Source organism: Macrobrachium rosenbergii, chromosome 28 (assembly GCF_040412425.1).
Source record: "Macrobrachium rosenbergii isolate ZJJX-2024 chromosome 28, ASM4041242v1, whole genome shotgun sequence".
NCBI classification, from domain to species: domain Eukaryota; kingdom Metazoa; phylum Arthropoda; class Malacostraca; order Decapoda; family Palaemonidae; genus Macrobrachium; species Macrobrachium rosenbergii.
In genome coordinates, this window is record NC_089768.1 from 1,689,130 (window position 1) to 1,711,557 (window position 22,428).

The 22,428-nt window shown below is 36.2% G+C and overlaps 1 protein-coding gene across 1 annotated transcript in view; it reads left to right on the top strand.

The window, feature by feature from the left end:
* The window catches only part of LOC136853975 (fucose-1-phosphate guanylyltransferase-like), a 79,537-nt gene extending 58,512 nt beyond the window's left edge, over positions 1-21,025 (top strand). The window contains exons 5-7 of the mRNA XM_067129894.1: positions 4,287-4,430; positions 11,633-11,836; positions 18,750-21,025. Coding sequence (XP_066985995.1) covers positions 4,287-4,430; positions 11,633-11,836; positions 18,750-19,795 — 1,394 coding nt within the window. The 3' untranslated portion in view covers positions 19,796-21,025. The remainder of the gene's footprint in view (positions 1-4,286; positions 4,431-11,632; positions 11,837-18,749) is intronic.
* The last annotated feature ends 1,403 nt before the right edge of the window (positions 21,026-22,428 follow it).

Sequence of the window (22,428 nt, forward strand, 5' to 3'; positions counted from 1 at the left end):
TTATGCGAAGATTGCTATACGCTGTGCCCGTTTATAGCATCTAATTCAGTAATGGGAGAGGGGAATACCCCTACAATCCCATAAACCAATACCCTTTTTCTTACCTTGGAATTGAGAATTTTTATGGTTGTTTGTGAAGACTGGACGCAGTCTTCCGCAATCATTGGGATGAAAGTTCCTTGGTAGAGCCCGGAACAAGGGTATTGAGAGGAGGTCTAGTCACATAGAGGTTATACACTGGTTGACAGCCCCTAGAGATTTTCAGCCCCCTGGGTGGATCGCTGGATCTCTTAAGGAATGCAGACATAATGAGAGGGAGTTCATTGAAGTCAGCTTCCTTAATCCAATCCCATAAAACAATACCCTTTGTTCTTGCCTTGGAATGGTTGAAATTTGATGGTTGTTTGTGAAGATTGAACGCAGTCTTCCACAATCATTGATTTTAGTCAGATGATCATTTTGTTCCTTGGTGGCGCCCGGAACAAGGGTATTATAGGTTGTCTGTCACATAGAGGTTGGTACACCGGTTGGCAGCTCCTAGAGGTCTTCAGCCCCCTGAGTGGATCGCTGGACCTCTTAAGGAATGCAGACATAATGAGGGGAGTTCATTGAACTCAGCTTCCTTAATCCAATTCCATAAAACAATACCCTTTGTTCTTACCTTGGAATGGTTGAAATTTTATGGTTGTTTGTGAAGATTGAACGCAGTCTTCCACAATCATCAATTTTAGTCAAATGATCATTTTTGTTCCTTGGTGGCGCCCGGAACAAGGGTATTATAGGTTGTCTGTCACATAGAGGTTGGTACACCGGTTGGCAGCTCCTAGAGGTCTTCAGCCCCCTGAGTGGATCGCTGGACCTCTTAAGGAAAGCAGACAAAATGAGGGAGTTCATTGAAGTCAGCTTCCTTAATCCAGGTAAGGACCTTAAGTTGGTTTATTAACCCTTAAGCAAATTCCAACGATGTTGGCTGTGTCTGACCCTGCACCAAAGGTGTCAATCAGCTATATATATAACTACCAGGTAAGTTAGATGTTTAAAAATGATATTTTCATAATAAAATAAATTTTTGAACATACTTACCTGGTAGTTATATATAATTAAATTCCCACCCTCCTCCCCTCTAGAGACTAGGGGCATGGAAGATCTGAGGAATAGTTGGAATGGTTCCAGGTACCTGGGTAGAGGGCGCACAGGTGGTTCACCTGACTACCGATCGGCAATTGCCGCGAGTTTTTGAAATTCTGCCGTGACGTCAGGGACTTAAGCTATATATATAACTACCAGGTAAGTATGTTCAAAAATTTATTTTATTATGAAAATATCATATTGCAGTACACCTGAACACTGAATTTGCCCTTAATCCTACTAGCTCATTGTACAGTACAGTACTATGTGTACAATAAACTAACAAGTATAAAACTCTTAATTATAGGATATATCAACTTTAACTGTAATGCTGTCTTTATTGTATATTCTCTGGTAAATCTCTGATAACTTGTCAGAGTAATTTTTCTTCAAATTCTTCTTGTATCCTTGATTTAATGGTTTTCTTACCAGCACTCTGCATTCATCAGTAGAACATTGATATTCCATGTAAATGTAGCTAACTAGTATAATCTGCAAAATAAAAAAAACATTACTTTTTGTTTCTTGGTAACATTGGCATATAAAATGGGGTAATTAACAGTTGAGAAATTGAAATCCTTATGTTGACCATGTCATCTCATGATAAATTTTGTATATCTCCAGGCCCCTTGTCTAAAAATGAAATCTTATGATTTGAATAATTTTTCATTCAGTACTTCAATAATTCTTTTGGATTTATGATTATTTTTCTTTCTCCTTTTTTGTGCCATTGCCAGAAACTGGATATCATCAGTATATCTGGAGCCATTACTTAAAGTTTTATTCATATTATGTTTTGTGTGAATGTTGTTCTGCATAAAAATTGAATTCATTGTGATGGAAACATTGTCATTGTCTCTAATGATGTGTGATGAAGTGGGCCTCTGTAAAATCCTGCTGCTCATGTCTTTCCTTCGTTTTCGCTTCCACAACTTCACTCGTCCCCAGGATCCCATCTCATAGCTTTCATTCAAGTAGGTCTGGGTACTCTTTTGCTTCCCTGAGGAGCCCACCTACCAATATATCACATAATATTCTTCCTTGGGTGGTGTGAAGGATATGGCCAAGCCAACTCCATCTCCCATTCAATATCTCATCTATACATGGAGTTGATGTAATTCCCTCATGGTATTATTTCTAACTCTATCCTGCCATCTGAATTATAATATACTCTTGAAACTTTACTCTGAAATTGACAAAATCTTTTAGATGCAGTTTCACTGACATACTGCAATTCATACTATACTTATGTATGATGTACAAGACTTATGTATAATGTGCTTATTCTCTCCCATGTGATGAATGTGCCTCTTGTACTTCACCTTAGTGGGAGAAGTTTGGCAAGAAGGGGAGGAAGCTAAATCCCTCTAGGACCTTCTTGCCTCTGGCTACAATTTTTATTCCTCCTACCCCAGGCTTATCCATTCATAGGAGGACTATGTCACCCATGAACAAACTTGTTCAACCCTCCTCTGGGAATGAGGAAGCTAAAGAATTATCCTCCTTTAACTACCTTAGAAAAATCTGGCCACCTTTAATCATTCCAGGAAATCCATTGCTGTATTCCCGGATTTACTTGCAGGAAAAAAGACAGACCAGTCAGTTACCTTGTATGTTGTTGCTTCTGCAGTTCTGTTATCTTCTTTGTTTGCTACAGGTGATTCCCCAGTGGCTGTGGTGATGCCTGTAGCTGTGTTATGATTTCTTCTCCACCCTTGGCCATCCCTCCAGTGTGCAAGGTGACAAAGGAGTCAGACAGGACAGTGCAAAGGACAAAGCATTATTGTCTTTTTTCCTCCTTTCCTTATCATCATCATTGTTATCTTTTACAGTACTTTGTCCTTGTCTTCTCCCTCCTCGTCCTTAATGTAGGAAGAAGTCCAAGGCAAGTAGGAAGAGGTCCAGGCAGACTTCTCCCTGTTGCTTCTCCTCATGGAGGGAAAGCAGAGGCGCAAGTTCACCACACAGTAAATAATGTACCTCAGGCAGGACTAGTGCTTTGGTGCATGCCCACTTGCCTTCCCACTATGTGCTATTGGGCTCACATCGGGGTGGTATCAAGCAGCCCCTTGTTCCCCCGGCTGTGGGTCTCCTGTTCAGGGATGGGGCACACCTTGGGGTAGCCCTCCTCCAAGCAGCTCTGTTGAGCTGCAACAGAGTGGGCATGCGCAGCCTGTTTGCTAGACTCATCCTCAGCAAATCCCTTTTCAGTCAATCCAAGCAGTACAGCCATGGTATTGCTAACAAGATTCCTGTCCAATTTTTGACTCCATATTACATTCTGCACAGTCTTTCTCCAGAGTTCTTTGGCTCCATCAGGTCTTAGCACTGTTTTTGTGTATAATGGCACAACTGCTGGAGAAACCATCCCCCTAAATAGCTTTTCAGGCTGCTGTGAAGTACAGGCAGTCCCTGCTTATCAGTGGCATCAGTTAACAGCATTTCGGTTTGACGACGCTTAGCTAACATTGTCGTTAACCAGATGTTCGGCACCAGTAAGTGGTTTATCGGTGTCGGTAGGTGGTTGATCAGTATCGGTAGGCAGTTTATCGGCATAAGTAAGCAATTTTCGGCGCCGGTAAGTGGTTTATTGGCACCGATCGGCGCTTCCAGTATCGTAAATGCCATTTACAGTATTACCACAATCAGTGTGATGTTCCGGTTATTGACGATATTTGGTTTTGGTGCTTGGCCGTGAACGAACCCCTCTCCATTAACCGGGACTGCCTATAATGGATTTGTAATGAATTTAATATATATATATTTTAATCAAAATTAATTTTTCCACATAGAAACCCCCTACTTTAAAGGAATAGCCTCCTTCGCAACCCATCTACATCTTGCAGCTGGTCCAGATAACTCAAACTGTGGTTAAGTCTGTCACTTGAGGGTCAGTGGAGTTCAGATATATGGACTGCCTGCTTCAACTTTAGGATCTCTTCATCTTTTTTGTCTTCTGTGGAGAGTATGAAGGCTTTCATGGAAGCACATAAGGCTAATGTTAAGTTTGTACTGTGTATGAAAAATTAGTTACTGGTATGTTTTTAAAAATTGTTATACTGTATGTATCTTTAAAAACTGTACTTCAGAGTATCCAACAAAAAAAAAGAATTTAAATATATTTTAATGTTACTGTGTGTTTTTCTTTTAATTTTCAGAACTACGAATCGACCACACCATCCCGCAGATGCTAGACTTGAAGTTTGCCATGTATTTACCATTTAGTCAGTTTCTTGGACCAGGAGTATTTATTGCATGTGCAGATGACATTGAAACATATGTCTTGGAACCAGATGCTTTGGGTTAGTGTGAAGAGAATTCACTTGTGAAAGAAAGTATCGGTGAGGTTACTTAAAAATTATTACATTTAGGAAGCAAAGTTGAATTCATGTAGTAATGACGTCTAGTAATCTTTATCATTGATGTTCTCAGAGTTATGAAGATGATTTATTTTAATAAAAATTAACTTCAGTTAACATCAGCATGATTGTCAAACTGCAGAGAGTAAGTTACATGAAAGAAGTTGCATTGCAAGGATTAATCTTGCAGGAATTCACTCTTAGTTTATGAGCCCTGGATAATTTGTTCTGTGGAATCTCACACTTCTTTTAGATGTATTTCAGTAATACAAAAAATAAATTATTTCATAACAAACCGATGACTATTTAGCCATTTTGTTTGCCATTGAATATTTTCTACATAGGCCATTGCTGGAAGAAGAACAGCACTAAGCTGTGACAAGTGAGTTATGCTCATGTGCTGCAGTGTCCAGTTGTTCTAGGCTGACAATCCTTTCATTCTGTGTTGGTGTATGTGCATGAAGACAATTGCTAGCCAAACTACTCGAGTGAATTTTTTTCAAGAATGGCCTTATCTCTTCACTTCACTCAGTTTTTATTACATATTTATCATCTTGTGATCACATTTTCTTAATTTTCTCATGATCATATTGTCATATCTTGGTACGATCATATTCTCATGATCTTATGATCATATTCCCATAATCTTGTGACCATATTCTCATAATCTTGTTATATTCTGTTCAGAATGTTTACTCGTTTTCTTTATTCCAGACGTACTAGAGGAATGTATTGTGAGATTTCCTTCTTAGTATAGTATTGTCAAGTTTTTCCATATTTATGAGTATTTTTATATGGTGTAAATTTCCTCATGAAATACCAGGGGCTGGTCAGCCTATTATGCTGTTAGTAACCTTCGTTTCTTTGCTAACCTTGGGCATTACTGTTAGGCTATATAAGCCAGTTGATTACAGTTTACTAGTTAAATTTTACTCAGTTACAGTGCTGATACTAGTTGTTATAATACATGTTATACAAGTGTTATGGGATGCTTCAGTTACTCAAGTAAGATGTATTATGGTTACTTTAACCTATCATGTGTTGCAGACTTGCGCTTGCAGTTGTAGAAGGCTTTTTATGCAACCATTATTATTATTACAAGATGTAACCCCAGTTAACCCTTAAACGCCTGTTGGACGTAGCAAACGTCGACTAAAATTGTCTGTTGAATGCCGAGTGGACGTAGCAAACGTCGACTACAAAAAATTTCAACCTTTCGGTCAACTTTGACTCGACCGAAATGGTCGAAAAACGCAATTATAAGCTAAAACTCTTACCTTCTAGTAATATTCAATCATGTACCTTCATTTTGCAACAAATTGGAAGTCTCTAGCACAATATTTCGATTTATGGTGAATTTTGAAAAAACTTTTTCTTACGCCCACGCTGTAACTCGGCCGAAAAATTTCAGAAATTCTTTCATCATTTTGTCGTAATTTTTGCACTGTTCTATATTAGCTGTTACATAAAGTTTTATATATGAAAATGTGCGCAATTTCATGTACAATACAACAGAAAATAACTCATGGTTGTAGCTTTTATCAGTTTTGAAATATTTTCATATAAATCACGATAACTGCCAAAATTTCAACCTTCGGTCAACATTGACTCGACCAAAATGGTACAAAAATGCAATTGTAAGCTAAAACTCTTACATTCTAGTAATATTCAATCATTTACCTTCATTTTGCAACCAATTGGAAGTCTCTAGCACAATATTTCGATTTATGGTGAATTTTTGAAAAAACTTTCTTACGTCCGCGACAGAAATTCTTTTCAAATCTGGACGTTGTCGTAATGTTTGCACTGTTTTATATTAGTCGTTACATAAAGTTTTACATATGGAAATGTGTGCAATTTCATGTAGAATACAACAGAAAATAACTCATGGTTGTAGCTTTTATCAGTTTTGAAATATTTTCATATAAATCACGATAACTGCCAAAATTTAAAGCTTCGGTCAACTTTAACTCGACCGAAATGGTAAAAAAACGCAATTATAAGCTAAAACTCTTACATTGCAGTAATAGTCAATTATGTACCTTCATTTTGCAACAAACTGGAAGTCTCTAGCACAATATTTCGATTTATGGTGAATTTCTAAAAAAAAAAAAATTTTTTCCTTACGCCTCGCTGCTAGGTAACTCGGCCGAACATCTCAGAAATTCTTTCGTCATGTTGTCGTAATGTTTGCATCGTTTTACATTAGTCGTTACATAAACTTTTATATATGAAAATGTGTGCAATTTCATGTAGAATACAACAGAAATTAGCTCATGGTTGTAGCTTTTATCAGTTTTGAAATATTTTCACATAAATCACGATAACTGCCAAAATTTCAACCTTCAGTCAACTTTAACTCGACCGAAATGGTAAAAAACGCAATTGTAAGCTAAAACTCTTACATTCTAGTAATATTCAATCGTTTACCTTCATTTTGCAATAAATTGGAAGTCTCTAGCACAATATTTCGATTTATGGTGAATTTTGAAAAAACATTTTCCTTACGTCTCTTGCGCTAAACTCGCCGAACATCTCAGAAATTCTTTCGTCTCGTTGTCGTAATATTTGCACCGTTTTATATTAGTCGATACAAAAAGTTTTATATATGAAAATGTGCGCAAATTCATTTACAATACAACAAAAAATAACTCATAGTTCTAGCTTTTATCAGTTTTGAAATATTTTCATATAAATCACGATAAATAGAAAAAATTCGACTTTCGGTCAACTTTAACTCGACTGAAATGGTCGAAAACTGCAATTGTAAGCTAAAACACTTACAGTCTAGTAATATTCAATCAATTAGCTTCATTTTTCAACAAACGGGAAGTCTCTAGCACAATATTTCGATTTATGGTGAATTTTTGAAAAAAAAAAATTTTTACGTCCGCGAGTTACAAATTCATGCATCATTTTGTGATAATATTTTCTCTGTGTTGCTTTGATCGTTTTAAAATTTGTTATATACCAAAATCATCGCAATTTAGTGTACAATACAACTAAAAAAATTAAGTCATTAGCTTTAACCGTTTTGCTTACAGCGATTTGTATACAATTATATACGAGTTTTTTTTTTTTTTTTTTTCGCTGTCATATATTCCAATATTTATATATGATAATGATATTTTTTTCATTTCTGATGGTTGCATACTAAACTTCAGGCAATGACAAAAAAAGGAGCCAAAAATGAACTCTTAATCTTAAAAACTAAGCGTGCTGTGATTTTTTTAAAAATCTTTTTTCCGCTTCGCGCTAACTCATCGAACGCCGCCGGCATACGGGAGACGTTTTTGAAAATAGGGCTTCGGCGTTAAAGGGTTAATAAAGCTGGATGCTACAAGCCCAAGTGAGGAAAGCAGCTCAGTTTGGACAAAGAAATTGAGAAGTAAAGAATAAACAAAATAGAAGCTTGCATACAATTTTCAGTAGTCTGAACAAATTTTGTTTTCTCTTTTCTACCCTCTTCATATTATTGAACCATTTTATTCTTGCAGCTTCTAACAAAGAAAGACACAAAAGATAAATAGCTAAATAAAATAAATAAGATAAATAACCAGTAAAATTTGAAGTGAGATTCGTGTCAGACTGCTGTAAAAAAAAAATATTAGTACCAAGTTTGAACTTCTGAAATTTTGACAGTTCAATTATCTGTGCATGATTATGAAGATTACTCCACATTTTGGTCACAGCAGGAATGAAACTAGAGAATTACAGTATATGTTATTGAACTTAACATAATGAAAACTGCACATCTGGATGTAGATGGGAAGATCTGAATGCAGAGGATGATCAGAATTACAAAACATTGCATACAGCATTCACAGTGAGGTACACTGTAGAAAAACAGTGCCAGAGATTAATATCAAGATCAGTGAAAAGAATCTAATAGTTTATGATGCAAGCCAACTGCTATACACCAATTAGGAGAACAGTATTTAAAACATAAACAAATAGAAGAATTAAGACATTTCCTCCGGTCCACAGGTCTTCAAAAATCTAAGTATATAAATCTTTTGTGCAATTGCTGGCCAGAAGGAGAGCTAGAATTTTAAATGAGTTCCATATGGTTAAAGAAAGACTGCCCTTGAGTTAGTAGCTTCCATAGTTAGAGTTTTGTTAGGGTTTACATCATGCCTTGTAATTTGCACAGTGCTCTAAATTTAACTAAATCTGTTATGCAATTGAGCAGCATCAGGTCTGCTTGAGAGACTGGATGATTACAAAGAGAGTAGCACTGGTTACATTAGCAACAAGCTTGTTTTCAAAGCCAAAACAAATGATGTTTGTATGTAATACACATAGTAATTGGCCAAGAACACTGCCTCGAGGAACACCAGAGGCGACACCTCTTGCAGTCACTCTAGTACTCATCAACCTGTGCAGCCTATTAAAAATTCAGTAATAATTTAACACTAAAAAATGGTTCACCACTTCCTATCTGTCCAAGTTCAAAACAAGGATTTATGTTTAATACTATGGAAAACAGAAATTTTGAATGCCACTTGAAATTGAAAGATCATACTTAATCAAATACAGTTTAGGGTCTGTACTTATACTGTAGTCAGATTTCCCCTGTCTTCACCATGATAGCTAAGTGGTGATTTTAATGGTAGCTTTGTCATTAATTCATTTTGAAATTCATACTCAAAGATATTAAGCCACAAATTGCACCACTAATTATCAACTTCACTTTACCATAGGAATAACTTACATCCAGATAGAATTATGGAAGTGCATCTGCCCAGGCCAGGATTTTAGCTGATGCCTATTGGGGTTTGATATGGAGCTAGACAGCCAACTTATCCATTACATTATCACAGGAGATGAAATAATCTTATATCTCCCTTGAGAGCGTAGTGGAAAATTATATTGCCATCCTCCGGATTAAACCCAAAAGGCACAGGTTCAAATCATTAAATAAGTCAACTGTCTCTCTGCATCAAACCCAAAAGGCATTGGTTTGAATCTTGGGATTCCAACTTGTGTGTTTTTTACAGTTTTATCTTATGAAAGAATACATTTACATAAAATATTTGATTTATTTCAAGCTGATGAAATAAGGCAAAAGGTGTTTTGAAGTAATTCTTTCTTCATGTTGCTTTTCTTGCAAAATGTTTTCACAACTTTGCTGTATCAAGCATCCAGCATATTAGCTAGATAACATAAGTCCTAGATATTTTTCTAATGTTCTATAGTTCATTATCCAGGAATTCAGAACTGATAATGCATAATGTTTGCAGGAACACTGAAGAGAATACAAAGATTATTATATTATGATGTTAAGAAAAATAATGGTATGGCATTGGGTAAACTTTTCCACCAGCTCTCTCATTTTCATTCTTGAAATCATTCCAATACACAGTACCTGTACCATGGTTTCAATATGTAGATGATGTTATACCTAAAGAAGTAGATGCAAATAATAGCTTGGAAAAATTGAATGAACATATCTTGTGTATGAAATTCTTGCTAGGAGTGGAAAAAGATAATAAATTGTTGTTTAAGATATTTGAATTTAATCATCACTTGCTCTGTAATCAATCAATGGATGATTGATTGATTATGCAATCTTGAATGTCTTCTGTCAAATCGTTATTTAATCCATTATGTAAAATCTTTAGACTGTCTATAATGATGGCTATTTGATATGTTTGAAGTCTTTTCATCATTTGTTGTTTGTAAAACTGAATAGAACTATATTGTAGTCATCCTTTCATCATCATTGCCCTCAACTCCATGTGAAGCAAAGGGCCTTGATGAGACTGGGGTCTGTTTCTAAATTGTGCATAGCCATTAGTAGATTCATTGGCTAAATGCAGTACCCTGGCCTAAAGGATAACCAGTTCCTGTAGCCAATATCTTGTTAGGTTAAGAAACAAGTCCTGTAGAGTTGGGTGGGGCCTCTTCTGTTATTAATTCTGTATTCTTTTGAGTGGATAGGAACATAACTCCTTAAACCCATGTTATAAGGCTTTCATTATACAATCTATCAAATTAAATTAAACTCCTGAGGAGTGTAACCCTGTAAATTCAAACAAAATTCAAGTAATTTAGTACATTAAGCCCTTTAGGAATATAACCCTGTAAATTCAAACAAAATTCAAGTATTTCAGTCTCTTATGCATATCCAATCAGAAGTAACCCTAAGGCATTGCAGCACCTGAGAGAGGTTAATACTATTTGTGCTATTCAACAATATTTTGTCCGTTTTCTGAGGTGGGAAGAATATTAGAGGTTAGTTTGAAATGTTCTGTAGAAAGTTAGCAAAATCAGGTGACTAAGGTTGTGTGTACGGAATTCACCGTAGATTTTATATTGTTGTGTCTGAAGCCATGACTTCTTTAAGATAATCTCTGGCATGGCAAAGTTTACTCCTTCAGAATAAAATGTTACTGATCAGCCATTTACCCCAAGGACAAGCTCTTGAGACAGCTATCAATTCACATAAAAAGAGAATAAAAGATGTACCAGCAACCAAAGGCTTTAGCGACAGTTAACTGCCTCCTTCCTCTGTGAGCACATCAATAAATGTACAGTAACTGTTTATGAATATGAATACAGTAAACATTAAAAATAATGGTATACTGTATGCCTAAAGGAGAGGAAGGTCTGGAGAATCTTGGTTGCATTTAGTCCATATCCTTTGTGCACAATTAAATTGCAGGCAGACAGTAAACTATCATCTCAGCTTATTTCTTGGAAGACATTGGTTTCAGTAACTGACAGACATGAAGGCTTATGTAAAAAGGCAAACATATAAAATAAAATACTGGAGTTGCCCATATTTTAGGTATCTTAATGTATCCTGCAACCTGCAGGGGCACTAAGAGCCCCATTATATCTCACATGGTGCACTGTAGACATTATTAAAGGATGTTTGCAGCATTCTTTCACCTTCTAGGTGGACCATCTTTATAACCTTTCACTTGACATCCCTTTCTGTCCCTTTCTTTCTTTATTTATTTTGTGGATCTCTTTACCATATTGTCTAACCACTTTAACTCTATATTTTTACTTTAAGTCCTGAATGGCTGAAAGTGCCCCAGTGCTTGAATTGATGGCCTAACTTTCATGATTCATTCATGATTTAATATCTGCTGTATGCATTCATATTTATAACAGGGTCATAACTTTTCTTGCAGATCTGCAGATGCTGAAATCAGCAGATGTTGTGGCTCTAGCTCATCCATCTGATATAGAAGTAGGAGAAGGACATGGGGTGTATGTGTTTGATGATTGTAATTCAGGACAGGCACCTTTCATTAATACCATCCAAGAGTGTAAAGAAGTTCTACAAAAACCCAGCAAGTCAGTTATGAGAGAGAGAGGAGCTGTGTTCCTAAAAGGTAAGCTTTTTCCACCTTCATCACAGAAAAATTTTGGTTATGTAGGTTAAATGGGTCATGGGTTTCCTGTTTATACTCCAGTAACAAACATGGATATATAAACTCCAGGTGTGGATAAACTTTACTGTTTAAAGGCTAGTTTTTTTCAGGAATATTCAAAGTAAGTGAAATGTTCATGTTCCTATATTACGTTTAATTTAAGTCACTCTTCTAGTGCAATAACAACTTTTGTGAGTCATTTAATGTTCTATGTATTCAGAGACATTTGACTTCTGTTGGAAGTTTATGTGATTTTACAAAGTACAAACCCATTATTCTTCAGATGCCCATAATTCTGGTTGCTGCAGAGATCAAAAACTGTTAACTACAGATTATTGATGGGAGGATAATAGGTAGGTGGGCAATTTGGGCAAAAGCTCTTACTTGTGCTCTCTTGGTCCTCATATCCTCAGAAGTTCACTTGCTCTGCATAGATGTATTTTGTTATCAGTCTTTACCAACATCTGCATTATGTGCTCTTTTGTTTATTCATTTCTTAATGCAAAATTTCAGATTTTTGTATTGTTTATGAATTGCATATTTGTTCTGACGGGAATTGACTCTACACTTTCGAAGATGGAGTACTCAGTACAAAGTGCACTGCGGTTGTCTGCTGACTTAAATGTCTTATGTCCCTGATAGCTTTATATCCGCACACTGTGTATAGTTTGTGTTGTGGACAAGAGTATATGAGAGAAGCCACGCATGAATAGTGTGTTGGAAAGCTTTCTCCCCAGTGGTGTCTCTACAAGAAAGGCATTGGAAGAAGGCTAGTTTGTCAAGAGAACCAATGCTTAGCCCTTCTCCCTGCCCTCCTGTGTTACTACCTTATTCTAGGCCTTTCCCAGCAGGGACTCTTTCAGTAGTTTTTTCAGTCCCTCCTCCAGCTCCTTCTTCAGAGGAAGGCCTTAAAGCAGAGAAAATCCTGAGAAAGGTAATGGATATCCAGGTTAAATGCAGTGCACCCCTGCAACAGGTGGCAGGAGGCAATCTTCAGAAGGCCCCAATCTTCTTCTTCCACCACACGGAGCCCAAGGAAGACAAAGGTCCTGTTGTTTTGCAAGGACCTGGGAGTAGTAGTGAATTTGCTGAAGTAGGATCTCTCTCCAAAGCAGACTAAGTACCTGGGGATGAAGATCGACACCCCGACGAGAAGGTATATCCATCAAACGAGAGGACTGCAAGCCTGATGAGATTATTGGAACCATTCCCCAACTTGCCCCAGTAGCCAGCAAAACTGGCAGGTCACGATAGGACATTTTGTCTCCTTGGAAAAATCAGTCCCCATGGGGAGAGCGCTTATCAGATCCCTCCAGGGGCAGTTGAAGATGACCTGGAGGAAGCCACAAAAACCCCTGTTGCAACCTATTAAATCAATGTTCGGGGTCAGGGAGGACCTGTGGTGGTGGAGAGACCCCATGAACCACCTGTAGGGAGTACCAACGGACATCCTGGTATTCTCAGATGCATCCTAAAGGGGGTGGGGTGCACATCTGAATGGAGAGTGTATTTCCAGGATGTGGGGACCTGCAGAGAGGGAGGAGCATATCAACCTGCTGAAGATGCAAGCAGTCTGGATGGTGCCCCAACACTCTCAGGAGAAACTACCAAAGAAGTCAGTGGTTGCCATGAGTGACAACACCACGGTGGTCACCTACACAAACAAGCAAGGGGTCACTATCTCCCAGGAGTTGAATGACCTGGCAGTGGAGACACATTAATGGTCAGAGTCACAGAGCCTGGATCTGACTGCCAAGTGCATTTCGTCCAAGAAGAACATCATCACTGACCAGCTAAGCAAAGTAGATCGGGTAGTAGGAACCGAATGGTCTCTTCACCAAAAAGTGGCCAGCTCCTAGTTGGAACTGGCAGTGACCATTAATCGATCTGTTTGCCACAACAAGGAACACCAAGCTTCTCATGTACTGCTCCCCAGTCCCTGACCAGAGGGTGACGCTGCAGGGCGCCTTCCAACACCAGTGGGACAACATAGACATATACACCTTCCTGCCATTTAGTCAAGGAAGGTCGTCAACAGATTCTTCATCTCTCAGGGACTCAGGATGATGGTGGTGGCACCCCCGAGGCTGCAAGTGGAATGGTCTGCAGACTTACCCCACCTCCTAGTAGATGTCCCAAGAGAACTTCCCAAAGCCTCCAATCCTCTGGTTCAGGAACAAACAGAAGGGACCGTCAAGTGGTAGGCTCCCTCTGGCTTCACGGTGGGAGACTATCCAGCAACTCATGCAAAAGAGAGGCTTTACAGAACAGTCTGCAAAAGCAATCACCAACACCTGGTGGACCTCATCCTTTGGAGTGTCCCAGGGTAAATGTACTGTCTTCTGCAGTTGGTACCATGAGAGGGGCTACAATCCACTCAAGACCACTGTGAAGGAGGTAGCAGACTCACTGGTGTTACTGGGCCAGTCGGGGCTGCACAATGGAATGCTATAAACTGGCTGCCAGTAATAAAAATCATAAGAGAAATGGAAAAGATGGGAGTGCAAACATAAATTTTTACTTTACATCCGTGTACTGTCGTCCCCCGGTATTAGCGGGGGATGTGTACCACTCCCACCCGCGAATACTGAAAATCCGTGAATATCGAAACCCCCTCTAAAAAACGCTTGTAACTGCATGTTTTCATAGTTCAGACACCAAATGTATACCTTAAACTATTGTCCTGCACGAAATATACCATAAACTATCATCTAAAACACTTTAATACCATTTCAAAGGCATCTTACATCGTTACCCTTGAAAATATATGGCTTACAGCTAAGTGTGAAAACTATTCAAGTTACCCCTATATGTTCAGGTACATCCATTTTCTCTCATACAGTATTTTTTTCCTTTTTTCAGTAGAAAGGGGAGACACTGGTAATTTACAAGTTAAGTGTGTACCTAAATATTTCATTATACAATGAAAAAAAATACATTTTATTGATATTTTGCTGTTTACGTTATATTAATATTTGAAAATTAGTAAATAATTTTTTTATCATAAAAAATTTATTTAGTCATGAAAATAACATGAAAACACAGTAATTAGTGAATATATCTTGACAAAATATCCACGAATTACCGAATTTTTCGTGAGTAATTCGGGGATAAGTTCCACAGAAAAATCTATGAATAGGTGAAGCTGCAAATACCAAACCGTGAATAGGCGGGGGTCGACTGTACTGCAAGGCATTAATTATACTCAGTTAACACTTAACTATGTTTACTTAATAAATAGTAAGAATAGCTCACAAATTACAGGTAGTCCCCAGTTATCGGCGCGGGTTCCATTTCGACGGTATGACGATGAGCTAAAATCGCTGATAACCGAAAATCGGCGATTTTTGGCGCTTATCGGTGCCGATAACTGGAGATCAGCACCTCTGTTAGGTATGTATCACCGCCAATACCCAATTATCGGTGCTGATAAAAGGAAATCGGTGATTTTTGGTGCTGAAAATTGCCGATTTTCATTGCTAGACAAGCGCCATAAAACCGGATCGCTGATAACTGAGCCCACCAATAACCAAGCCCACCGATAACCGGGGACTGCCTGTAATTATAACCATGGGCACATGTGGGTAAATAATAGAGAAGAATATGTAATTATTTAATGGTGCTGGAAAAGGTAAAATTTCTCGTCCTGTCGCACGTGGAAGTTCCAGGCGACGAACGAAATTACTTGCTGAGACTTGTTCTATGTCTCACAATAAAGGCATTCCTCTGAAAGAGAGAGGTGTCGAATTAACTATAGGACTAAGATGAATTAAGGGCCTAAGTATACGTATGCAATTGAGCTATCCAAACTTGCTGCAATATCACGCCTGAATGCTTAAAGATTGCTCTAACCACTTTGGCAGGCACAGGACGGCACAGCCAGTCAAAAGATGCTTTACTATCACTTTTATAATTTTTCTAAATCTGGCAGTTAACTAAACATGCAAACGGTGTGTGGCTTTGGCATAGAAAAGTTGTTTAGGGTCCAAGGTGGGACGTATAGTGACAAAGCGAGAGCGAGATACACGTGGGAGACGATGGGGGAATTTGGGAAGGTTTCTTGATAAAAGTAAAGAAAATAGAGTATAGTTGAAGGAAACTGGTGCGCTGAATTCCTGTGTACGATTTAGACTTACCTTAGGTATCCAAAATTATCACTCTCTTATGAGTTGGGGTCCCAGAATATGCTCCAGGTGGCACGAGGCAAATGGTGGCCTCTGTGAAGCAGAGCGAGAATGTCTGTCCACTTGAAACGGCTTCTAATAGCAGAATAACATATCTCCTGGCCCATGCTTCTTTGACCTGGACCAGGGTTGCCCCAGGGCAATTTTCACAAGATGGCGGCAGCTGCACCCGTCACTTCCATAAGTATATAAAGCACAGAGATCAAGGCAGCAGAGAGAATGGATAAAAGGAGGGGTTACTGAGAGAGAGAAATGCTGGCTTGGATGCCGTTGCACTCCGTTTACACTGGTCTGCCATCTTACATGGATTTGATCACTAGGTTAAGTCCAGTGGCCCATAAGACTGGTGTATCTGCAGGAGGAGAAGACTTTCCATCTCCCCAGGGAAAGGCTAGGGAGTTGCCTTGGCCCACGTCTTCAGGCCAAGGGGGAATAGATCTTTCAAATGCCAGGGAACTGTCTGCCATCATCAAGTGCTACGAGAAGAGGTGCCCCCAAGAGAGTTAAGGTCTCTTGAGTGGGATGTTTCCAAGGTTCTCTCCTTCCTGAGGAGGTCTCTGTTCAGGCCTCTCAAGAAAGTGTTGGATAGGAACCTGACGTTACAGACTGTATTCCTGTTCTCCCTCGCATTGGCCAAGAGAGTGGGAGAGCTACATGCCCTATTGTACAATATCAAACATCCTGTGGGGTGGTCTTTGGAATTTGTCCTAGACTTCATGGCTGAGATTCAGAACCCTGCATTGCCAGACCTAAAATTTGAACGGTTCTCCATCCCTTTGTTAAAAGACTTTGTAGGGGGTGATAAGGACAAGATGGTTCTTTGCCCAGTCAGAGCCCTGAGGCAGTACCTGAAGTGTATGGCTTCTCACAGACCCACCTGCAGGAGGCTCTTCATAAGCACTGGGCATGAGAAGAGGGAGATCTCCAAGAACACCATCTCCTTCTGGTTGATGGAAGTCATAGTCAGGGCATACACTGCCTTGGAAGACGAGCGAGCTTCCCCGGTCAAGAGCTAAAGCACATGACATAAGGAGTATAGGCCTCTCAGTGGCTTACCAGAAGAACCATTCCTTCCAGCAGGTCCTAAAGGTGGGAATGTAGAAAAGGCAGTTAACCTTCATATCTTTCTACCTATTAGACTTGGCCCACGAGGCCCTGGACACATTCACCCTGGGCCCAGTGGCAGCAATCCAGCAGGTGGGGTCTGCCCCAGTTAATTTTTCTTCGGTGACCTGATCCCTCAGAGGTAGTTTTGTAAGTATTTGTAGAGCAGCACTGGCAATCCAGGCCATGCCTGCCTTTCACTCCAGATAGATTGGCCTCCCACCTATTGGTGAGGCTCCATTATGAAAGCATGGGTTCGTATTTCCGTTGGAACAAATGCCAAATTCTAAAGTAATTTATGCTCTTCTTTGGATACAAACCTATGCTTTCATAGGGTAGTTTTGTACCCGCCTCTACCACCCCTCATGGTTCTGATCTCTCCCAGGTATGGAATTGAGCAGTACTGCAAACCAGCTGATTCACAGACTGGATGAGCAAATCTAGCTCAGGTCACAGGTGACTCATAGGCCTACCTGTTGACAAGGCAGTTGTTTTTTATTTAAGTCAGCAGACAGCAGCAGTGCCCTGAGTACTCTGTCTACAAAAGCGTTGGTTCGTATCCTAGGAAAAATAAAAATTACTTTAGAATGTTGTAATTTTCATGTAGTATAGTTATCTGCATACTTGACTGAGCAAAAACATAGATAACATTCTGTTACTGAACTTTATGATATATGTAGTTATATCAGTTGTTTCTGTTTAGTAGAAATAACTTTCAGCATGGTTACTATGGCCATAATTACATAACATTACATTTATTAAGTATTTTTGCAACTTCATTTTTTATATAAATTAAAGTGCTTTTCAAATTTCTTCAACACTAAATGGTATTATGGAAGCTCTTGACAAAGGTAGATGCATGGGATATTGTTAAATTACCATGTAGTTTTGCATTTCTCTCAGCACTGTTATTCAATTTTGATCACTTGTGATCATGGACATTTGGCAGGTAATAAGAGTATGTATTTGTACATGGAATATGCAGACATGGAATAACAACACATCTTCAGCACTAAAATTTACTGTACTGCACTTCTCCAATCACCCTGCCATGGAAGACATGATATAATATGTCATTAATTACCTTAAAATTAAAATTTCTTTCCCTTTTTGTCCTTTTGTCCTGTAGTCTGTGTCATTCACTTTCACCCACTGCTTAGCCAGGCTAGGATCCTTCTGCTGGGCTTCTTTCAGCTGCTCTGTCCTGCATATTGGATGCTAGAAGCTACTGCCATTGGCCTAATGCTTCATTGCTCCTGCTGTACTTGGGTCATGGTTACAGCCACTGCTGTTTCAGCACTAATCATTACTTTCCTGTGGCTTGTCCATTTGTTTGTCAGTCCCTACAGCTTCTCAGCCTCCTCAGCCTGAGGTTTGATCATTTCTTTGAGGTCCTGTATGCCTGGAATGTTTTAAGAAGCTTAATACTGTTTTGAATTGTTGATCATGAAATTAATCTTTGTGTATTAGGATTATTAGGATGTTAAAACTTGGAACATTGTCATAAGTGTTCTAATGAAATGTTTATGAATGTTTTGTCAACATAAAATGTATACATTTTCAGCTAATAACATTTTCTTTTTCAGAGGAAAATGGCAAACAGTCAGAACAAGTGTGGAGTGATAGTGTATTCTGGCTTGGTGAAAGAGTATGTCGCAAGCTTCTTGCCTGGTATGCAGACAATTCCCCAATTTCTTCTGAGCTTGATGCATATGCCCACTTTTTACCTTGTTTGGGTACTAAGATGAAAGATGCTGAGTCATGTGAATTCAGTGATTTTAGAGCTGAAATGCTTCCTATATTTAAAGACTGCAGTTTCAAAGTGTTACTTTTAAATGACTCAAGATTTTATCACTTGGGAACCATGGAAGAGTATCTGTATCATCTTGCTTCTTTTGAGGATTTTATCTCTGAATTAAGTTTACTAAGGAATACCAGTAACTGCACAATGCCATTTTCTTTTGAAGATATGTCTGAACCCAAGAAAACTTTTCCAAGTGGAGTTATGGTAACTGAAACCTATTTTACCAGTCCTTCAGTCAAGATAGCATTAGAATGTGACAAGACTCAAATGATATTGGAGTACTGTCAAGTCTCCATGTCATTTTTTACCAGTGGTAATCTAATTTTGAGTAACTGTGTAATAAAAAAGTGTTCAAGTGTTGCATATAAATGCCAAAATGTTGACATTTTTCACAATCTTTTGTATCACACTGTGCCTATTACATTTAATGGACAGTTATTATATGTTACCATTGCTTTTGATTTAACAGCTGATATGAAAAAGACGTGTAAAAACCTGAGTGAAATAATGATTTTTGGAAGTAATCTAAATGAAGCTGTACGTGTACTTGGGTATAAGGAAAGTGATGTGAGAACAAATGATGACCCTTTCATCTCACTGTGGACAGCTAAGTTGTTTATGGGAAGTCAGAGCCCTGAGGAAAGCTTTTGGCTGACACATAATGCAATAAATCAAGTCAGAAGTCTTCAGAGAAATACAGTAATGCAGACAGATGTTAGTGGATGTTTAAAGTCTCCACTTTTCAGTATGAAAGATATTATCAAATTAAAAGCCTTGGATGTTTTTATAAAGGACAGGAATAATTTACTATCCCTTAATTGTAGTTGATGTTCTTATGTTCAGCAGATCACTGTGGTAATATCCGTTATTATTATTATTATTATTATTATTATTATTATTATTATTATTATTATTATTATTATTATTATTATTATTATTATTATTATTATTATTATATAGCTATACTACAAGAATTTTTTACCTACAAGCTTTTCATTTACAGTATTTCTTATAATTTGCTTCTTGTCAGTGAATAAATACAATAAAGTCCAAGAGAGGGAATGAGTGAAATCTTTACATGTAGCTGAGAAAATATTCAGTAAAAATGAGTAAAATCTTTAAATATATATAAATCATAAAAGTTGATAGAATCCAAACCATATATGGACTTCTTGATTAATGGACAATTCAGTGTGCTCTGTTAAGAGACTTTGGCTTGGTTTAAGGACATGCAACGAAGACTGGCTAAAACATGTACGGGAAAGGAGCATCGGGTGTGTGACTTCCCAGCTGAAACATAGGGAAGGGTTCAATCTGCTTATGGGTCTCACTCTGTGCACATCTCGGCTAAATTCTCGTGTGTTTATGTGATTTTTGCATTTCTGGTTCATTAATAAAACTATTGTGTGCAAATTAAGGGAAAGTGCAAAGTTTCCTGAAAAATATCACCTTGACAAAGCAGTAGCAAACCAGGCTTCAAACCTACTGAATAACAATTGTGTCCCTCACTTTAGGCATTTTGCCATGCTGGCAAAAACGGACTTCATTGGACAAGTTGTTAGTGAGAAAGAAACTAGGAATCTCAAGAAGAAAGTTGTATGAAGAGACAAAAAAAGAGAAACAACCCTAGAAACACAGTTGCCTGCCATTTTTATGGAAGGTGACTCCCCTTCCAGATAATCAAATCTCCTCTTCTTTACACCTTCCCCACCACCTACCACATATGCCATTAACTCTTGCAATTACAGGTAAAATGAGAATAAAAGTTGTATTTATTTCATATATTTAATTTTGTGTACTTTTGTATAATTTCCACATGCTAGGATTGTTAACTTGAGTTAAAATGCTTCTATTTGTTATATTTTTCTTATGGGAAAAATTTTTTGGGTCAAGGACAATTCACTTAAAGGAAAGGCTTTCCATATGCATTAAGTCCATTAATATCCAATTCGCTCTACCTCGGAAATAATATATTTTCATATATGTTACCAAAGGGGAATTTTTTGGTTGATAATAAGTTCGTCATCCCGTGGGCTCGAACCAATGAAGGACAAGAACTCAGGACTACAGTGGACGCCTTAACCCACACAGCCATAAAGTGAGGTATAAGTGGATATCGGCTCCCTTCTACAAATCCCCGTCAAACTCAGGTGTTTGTATTTAGAGTTGGTATCCACCCACCTCTGCCATGTTGACCATGTAATGTGTTTGTCGCACGCAGCCATATTATGACTTTTTATCACATCACCGTGATTCATATACAATCAGTAAGCTACAAACATCCTTTAATATCAGTCTACTCTAATAACATATATGAGAATATATTATTTCATATGAATTGATAATATATATATTTATATATATATATATATATATATATATATATATATATATATATATATATATATATATATATATATATATATATATATATATATATATATATATATATATATATATATATATATATATATATATATATATATATATATATATATATATATATATATATATATATATATATATATATATATATATATATATATATATATATATATATATATATATATATATATATATATATATATATATATATATATATATATATATATATATATATATATATATATATATATATATATATATATATATATATATATATATATATATATATATATATATATATATATATATATATATATATATATATATATATATATATATATATATATATATATATATATATATATATATATATATATATATATATATATATATATATATATATATATATATATATATATATATATATATATATATATATATATATATATATATATATATATATATATATATATATATATATATATATATATATATATATATATATATATATATATATATATATATATATATATATATATATATATATATATATATATATATATATATATATATATATATATATATATATATATATATATATATATATATATATATATATATATATATATATATATATATATATATATATATATATATATATATATATATATATATATATATATATATATATATATATATATATATATATATATATATATATATATATATATATATATATATATATATATATATATATATATATATATATATATATATATATATATATATATATATATATATATATATATATATATATATATATATATATATATATATATATATATATATATATATATATATATATATATATATATATATATATATATATATATATATATATATATATATATATATATATATATATATATATATATATATATATATATATATATATATATATATATATATATATATATATATATATATATATATATATATATATATATATATATATATATATATATATATATATATATATATATATATATATATATATATATATATATATATATATA